This window comes from Octopus bimaculoides, chromosome 5 (assembly GCF_046866305.1).
Source record: "Octopus bimaculoides isolate indiv1 chromosome 5, ASM4686630v1, whole genome shotgun sequence".
Classification (NCBI taxonomy): Eukaryota; Metazoa; Mollusca; class Cephalopoda; order Octopoda; family Octopodidae; genus Octopus; species Octopus bimaculoides.
The window spans coordinates 98,849,952-98,857,454 of NC_142932.1; the positions used below are offsets into that span (position 1 = coordinate 98,849,952).

At 33.1% G+C, this 7,503-nt stretch overlaps 1 protein-coding gene across 1 annotated transcript; it reads right to left on the reverse strand.

Annotated features, from left to right (window-relative positions):
* Positions 1–749: 749 nt before the first annotated feature.
* On the reverse strand, positions 750–7,503 carry LOC106867867 (small ribosomal subunit protein eS25). Its single transcript, XM_014912919.3, has 4 exons — positions 7,235–7,503; positions 5,840–5,935; positions 4,140–4,323; positions 750–860 (listed from the first exon to the last, which is right to left on the reverse strand). The coding sequence occupies exons 1-4, from the start codon at positions 7,235–7,237 to the stop codon at positions 787–789; spliced, it is 357 nt and encodes a 118-aa protein (XP_014768405.1). The 5' UTR covers positions 7,238–7,503; the 3' UTR covers positions 750–786.

Here is a 7,503-nt window from a genome sequence, read left to right on the forward strand (position 1 = left end):
TTATCTTCCAAAAATCACATTAATATGTTGATAAATAAAAAAGTTAGAGTTGTTTAATGAAACCAGACTAAATTTATGATTATGTTAGAAATTAATTGAAACACATAAGGGGTGTAATTTGGTTAGAAATATGGTAACGAAAGGGTTAAGACATTGGCACTACTTTATGGAGCTATTGAAACACACCCACATCATATATGACCAATCCAGTGAAGCCTTCACTCTTACAGGAACTAATTCCTCTCATGCCTTACTTTTCTCAGAACACTAACACTGTCAAACATGTATGCTTACATTACACATCCAGTAGAGTATACTAGCCTCATTCCTTTCTAACCTTCCTATGTCTTCTGCATTCAGAGCTCATGCCTCGCTATCATGTAGAATTTACTGTCCATATACATGCATCAATACAAATCCTCCTTTCACTCGGAGAAGCCTTCTGTGGCCTAACAGGTGGCAGCTCTCTGAATTTCCTTCATCCTATTATTCTAACCATCACACTCTCCATGCATCTTCCCTCGCTACTAATCTAGTCCCTTAGGTAACAGAAATTTTAATAAGAGCAAACCCTGTGTAATGATAAAAAAGCAAGTTTAACATTCATCGTATTCTAATTTTAACATATTGAAGACAATTTTACAAAGCAATCTAGTTACAGCAATGTTTCAGTCGCTATTGTGGATTCCACGTCAGTTACAAGGGAGATGGGAACATAACAGGTTAAAGCCAAGAATTAAAAAAAAAAATTTATATTAATGCCATTTATTGAACTTCATTCTAAGGTTATGCTACATCTTCCTTAGTGGCTCTGGTGTAGATGATCTGTGAATGGTGTTTGGACACCAGCTTGATGTCACCTAAAATTTAAAAAATAGCAGTAAATATATCTACAACAAAAGATAAAATTGTTATGTAGTGAAGATGCAAAATAATAGAAAAATTTATATATTTACAGGCAGCATGTTCAAGCATACTATATTTACTTGTGTATATAATATGCAGGCCTAAGTGTAAGCAACAAAATATCAGAAAAGTATCTCGTGTATAAAATGCAGACTTCTCTAGCATATATGGAAACAAGTTTATTATAACTGCCATGCAAAATACACTGAATAAGTGCACACATCTTACATAAAACCTTTGATCTTTACCAATTATCCATATTTCTTCTCTCCCACACATCCTGGCTTCTGTCATTTCCAGACCATCTTATGTTGCCTTGAATATACATACCTATCACAGAATATTGAATGTTCATACCAGCATCCCACCCCCACCCAATCACATATCCTTCTTATTCATGTCTCATTCAAAGAGACTAGCATGCAAGCAGAGACAGGGCTCTGAGAACTCCCAAACCATATTGAAAACATGGTTATTTCTCTAGCACTAGTGCCCTCCCACCAAAAAAAACTGCACACTGTACACTTTGAAAAATGTGAAGATTGTTTAGCCTAATTGAGCATGTTAAAGCTCTAATGCTGGTGGCATGATCAAAGTCCCCAGTACACTAGAAAGCCATTGGTATTAGGAAGGGCATCCAGTTGTAGAAACCAAACAAGATGAGATCCTCATCTATTCTAGGTGAAAACAGGATGCTTTAAATATAGGCTATCTGTCCAATCCATGCTAGAGTAGGAAGCAGATGAAAAGGAACAAATGTACAACTACACCACATACAGTTACATGAACCACCAAACAAGACCTCTCACAAACAGCCAAATCACATTTCAACAACCTTGTACAATGTATACAAACAAGGGAAATCATTACATGGTAATTTGGCACTAAAAATACAAAATCTCTCAAATCACAACCTTTTTTATTCAACCAATGAATGAAGCTTACTTAACACAAAACTGGAGGGTGTGATTTGCATCACTCACCTAGCTGTATATAAAGGGAAATATTTAAAACCAAGTTAATCAACTCTTATCAAACCGCCTGTACACATTCCATGTTTTAAAAGCAGCAAATTTTGAACCGAGCAGAACCTGATACTCCAGAACAGCATTTATTAGTCATTCTTTATATGAGCATTATCTTCATATATTTACATAAACTAAAAGATTTTTGAGAAACAAGATTTTGCACATATACCACCATACAATAAATATCTAGCTAAGATACAGGCTATTTCTCTTAACCATCCCTACCCTGCACAAAACACTAACTCTTTATGACATTGACCAATGAACTTCAACTTTAAATTCACCAGTTTGGGAAGTTCCTCAAAAATAAGATATTGCTCACTTGGCCAAACACACAAAGTAATTTTATATGAAAAAAAAATTAAAGTTATTAGAATTTTCAAATGTATTTTCAAGCAAAACAAAATATAACTGCCTAGGAAAAAATAAAGAACAAGGCTTATAGACCAAAAATAAGAAGCCTGGTTATCTGTTCAGAACTTCTTAGAGGATAAGAACTTCATAATTAACTTCAAGAGTCAGAATTTTATCATCTCTACAGAGAACCCAAATTAACCATTGCACAAAACATGCAAACTGAAGAATAACAAGATGCAGAATATAAAAATATTGTTAAAATAAATGCTACAAAGTATTTTGTAGAATATATTTTAATTTGTTTGGTTTGGAGAAAGGTACCTGTGGCCTTTTGCACACATTGAGACTAGTGAGACAAATGTAGCTTATTTTCAAAATGTTCACCCACCAACATACATGCAACTAACATGAAAAAGTACACCTGATCATGCTCATATTAAAACAAACTATAAAACCTTCAATTACTTATAAACTTCAACTAAAACATTAATACTATGCTAAAAAAAGAAGCTAATATTTTACATCCAGACCAACAGATACCACTTGTATTAGACTAGCTTTAAAAGCCTGTGGCCCCAAACTAAAGAGAGCAATAACAATAAAGCATTTATTGGTATTGCTTCAAATTCAGAATAAATGAAAAACTTGTAAGTTCACAAATTTTAGGTTTCTTTCAAAATTCGAATTTTTAACTGTTAGCATATAACAAATTCGCATCCAGACTTAATCTCAATACTGGATGTTCAAGAACTAAATGAAGGGCAGATTTTCTATCTCAGGATCATCCTAATTCCAAAAACATATGTCTATGTAGAGCACATATAGACTGAGATACAGGCTATATATACATACATATATTATGTGCATGCAAATTTAACCGAACGTTTATATTATGTTAGTGGTTGCCTTGGGCTTTTGAATGCTTAGAATATAACTTCCCTGCACCCTCCTTCTCCAAACCATGTTAACCATGCTATAGTTCTCCGAACCATAGAAGAAATTATACAAGCATAAGACTCAGCTACAAGTCACATGCCATTTGAAAGGTATTAATATAAAATTTCATTTAAAAAACCCATTTCCCTAACAGTTATGAGGGAAAAACATTAGCTCTTGTGAATTTTCAGAAGTTCTCTCCCCACCCCCTCAGAAAAGATTTTCGCCACAAATTTCTTTACAATTGTAATCTATGCCATATGAAAGGGAAAAACTCTGACCTTGTGAATTTTCCAAAGTTAACACCCCCACCCACCATGTTGCTTTCCATGCATTTTTGTTTTCATACTACACTATTTTTTTTTATATTTCCTTTCCAGATAATATCAAACATTAACCGTATATTTCAGTCTCAATCAGAAATATTCTATGCTTCTGTAGAATCTACTGCAAGTCAGTTCTCACCCAAACAGCAAAAATCACTTAATTGATTGATCCCTCTAATCTATATTAGTAGTGTTTTTCAAACTCCAACCACCAGCAATTGAGCTTAACTTGTTTTCATGCATTCAACAAAGTTCTTTTGGAAATGAAATAGCATGTCGCTCTCTGGTCTATCACAAAGAGGATTACAACAGTAGCCTTGTACCTAGCTGAAATACTTTCTTCAAAGTTATTTCATTTATACAATTGCTAATGTTTGTTATAGTGTTTATTCAATACACAAGCAGCTAGCTATCTCCTGTAACCTCTCAGTATACAAATATAACTTTTAAATTACAAACCACTCATCTGTTAAATTCTCATTTTAATATTGACATTAATAAAGAAAATATTTTCTAAATACCATATAAACTCAACTCTAAAATAAAAAAAATTTAATGAATTGCTACGAAACAAAAAAATTCCTACCTAGTCTTTCCAATTCACGGAGGGCAAGTTTTGCCAGAGAACCACGAATCTTCAATCTTTCACTAACCACTGAAGGTGTGACCAGTTTATAGCTAGGGACTTCTTTTAACAACTTATCATAGGTAGCATTGTCAAAAAATACTAAATTATTTAACTTGTCCCTGACTTTTCCTTTTGACCACTTCTGCAATGGAAAAAAAACAACAGCAGTTAGTAAAATACTTTGATCAGTTCAGTAAAGGATTTTCATAAGATATGTATAAAATGGTCATACACAATAGACTTACAAAATGAGTGATAAAGTTCAGAACATACATAGTGCACCTGTCTTGTGGGACTTAATTATATGTCTCTTTTCTAATCAGAAGCGCCTTTGACCAACAAAGTATGAAGTATCTGGCAGGGAAATTTTGCTTGCGCATCATTAATAAACTTTCTTACTTGTGGGAGTTTATATCTCCTTTAAGTATGAATAGTTTATGCAGAATGACCTGTCTTGTAGTGCTGAACTTAAGTTTTAAGTATTTTCCCAAGTAATTAAAATTTTTTCTAACACTACTGTATTCATTCACAAAACGTGTTATATTTCACATCAGTCATTATTAAGCTATTCTATTCTGATGAGGACTACTAATAAGACCAGAACATATCTAGAAATTATCACCATCAAAGTCAATTCCCATTGGACTCCATGTTTTAATATTTCTCATCTCCCCATTGTACTTCACTTTTTTAAAACCAGAGTTAAAACAATTGCATTAATCACAAAGAATGTAATTTGAACTGTTTTATGACTGTCACTGCTTTAATGAAAAAAATTGGCAGCCAGCCAATTCATGATAATTTCATTTAATACTTCAATATCAGACTGGAGATGATTTGCTAACATTAACAAAGTCGTTTTTTTGTCATTATTTATTCAGAGTAATAAAAACAAAGTCCACAGCCTTCACAGTGTTATTTATTATACACCATAATATAGATTACTAAATATGTATGGCATTTTGGGCTACTCAACAGTTACATTAAATGAACCGTAAATTTATTATGCCCCATTATATAGATGCAAGTTTGTTCCTGACTCAGTGTTCCGGTCTTGGTCATCACGCTTTTCTTAAAAATACATCATTGCTTTTATATTTTAAAAAAATTAATTTTGAAGCTTTTTCCCTCATAACTTTCAAGAAAATGGATATATATTGGATTTTTTTTACGGAATCCCACGTTTTCGGATACAGGATGGTTTTTTTTTTTTTGCTTTCGTTAACAGTTAAGGACCTTACAAATTTTTTTTCAGAATCGTAATGAGGGAGTAGGTGGGATTGAAATTTTGAAAAAGTGATCTTTGAAAAAAAATTTCCAGAATCGGGTTCTCCACAACCAAAAGAAAAAAAAATCAATTTACATCCATTTTCGCAAAAGTTATAACGGAAAAATCGGATCTTGTGAGTTTTCCCAAAGTCCCCTCCCCACTCCGCCAGCGCGCATTTTTTTCTCATATTCGTTTTCCACACACTTGTTAACACCCCCAGGCTGGTTTTCTTTTTTGTTCCCGGGTGAAGGTCTTTATAATGACCATTCCTACAGGTAATCAACAATTGAGAGTAACATACTATTAACGAAAAAATTTTCATCAGGTTATATAAAAATTTTCACAATTTTAAGCATAAATCTAGACAGTATTTAGAATCGATATTTACCTTCTTTTTGGCTTTACCACCGGATCCTCCTTCCTTCTTTTTCTTTTCTGGCTGTTTTCCTCCCTTTCCTCCCTTGCTATCTGTCTTTTTGGGCGGCTACAAGAAAATATTTGACGGTGAAGATGAAAAATAGTTCTCTCATACAAGGCATTAATATTATATGCATTATTTACATCGAAAATTCTACAGTAGAGACATGTAGGACGAGAAAATTGATCATTTCGACAAATGGTTTAATTGTAAATATATTCCTCGTTATACCCAAGACTCCGATCAAACAATATACTTGGGTTAGCAAGCGTCGAGAGGACATTATGTCAATCTTAACTAAAGCGGCGTCAGCTAGAATAATGAAGAAAAACCCAAAATAACTCAAAACGGGACGAGTAAAATTTTCGAAATATGTTATCGGTATATTAGTTCAGAAAACTGTTTATAATTAACACTCTTGTTAATTTCCTGGCAGTCTTTTTCATTTCATCACGTCGATAGCCAACTATTTTTGTACATTATTGTTGATGTTATTGACAGAAATATTGGTTTCAAATTTTGGCACAAAGCCAGCTATTTCAGAAGAGAAGTAAGTCGATTACATCGACGCCAGTATTCAACTGGTACTAATTTTATCGAGATAGGTAGAAATTTAAAGCAGAACGTAAAGGCGATCCTTCGTTAAAAACGGAAGAAATGCCGATAAGTATTTTGCCCAGCATGTCAACAATTCTGCCAGCTTGTCGCCCTGAAGACTACCGAAATATTACAAACAGTTAAAATAGAACTAATTATAAAAAAGAACAAAATCAAACAAGAAATGGTAACAGAAAAAGCAAAATTAAACAAATTGGATATGTAGTACAAAGCAAATTAGAACAAGTTATAACTGTTTGAGCTGATTTCATTTGCAACAAAATAAGAATATGATATTTATGGTCAATTTCCGCTAAAATTGCCTTCTTTCAAATGCCCAGATGAAAAGAAATCCGCGTATCGGAAAAATACCACGTGTACTTTGATAGTAGACAGATCACATTTACGAATTATTTTGTGACATTGACTAACCGATTTGCAACTGTCTATTACATAACATTTTAGGGTTATTTTGTACCTTCATACATTATATACATATTAATTCCTAAAGATCCTACTTCCGGATAAATGAAATGAAGCTTTACTTTAACAATTATGTTAAATAAGCTGCCATGTTGAGAATGTATTGGGTAGGTACAATAAATTGTAACTTACAATTAAAAGACATTAACTTACTTGCTCTAAACACTACAGAAATTACTATCATTAAATAATGTAATCGATTAAATTGTTCTATATTGAGGTTTGGTAAAAATTTAAGCAAAACCAACGAAATGAAGTGCGAAAAAAATAAGGAGAAGAGCGTACCATCCTTTACGTCCACGAGGTTGTAGCAGAAAGAAAGACTTCAAGTGCGGCTGCGCAGACAAATTGCCCGGATATATAAGGCCGCTTAAGATTCAGATTTATTAAAAGATAAGGGGAAATTTCGAGGGCAAAACCATCTTCAAATATTTATTAATCCTGAATGATATAACAAAAATGCTCACAAAAATATTCGTTCACAAGATTTCACCTCTATTGCTATATTGCTATTTCGAAATAAGAGGCATAGCTTGTCAGAAGCTGTGTGTGTG

Excerpts from the sequence above, each read along its gene's own strand:
- LOC106867867 (XM_014912919.3), bottom strand. Across the intron at positions 4,324-5,839 it reads GTGGTAAAGCCAAAAAGAAG|AAGTGGTCAAAAGGAAAAGT; the intron begins GTAAATATCGAT and ends TTTCCATTGCAG. Across the intron at positions 861-4,139 it reads CCGTGAATTGGAAAGACTAG|GTGACATCAAGCTGGTGTCC; the intron begins GTAGGAATTTTT and ends TTTAAATTTTAG.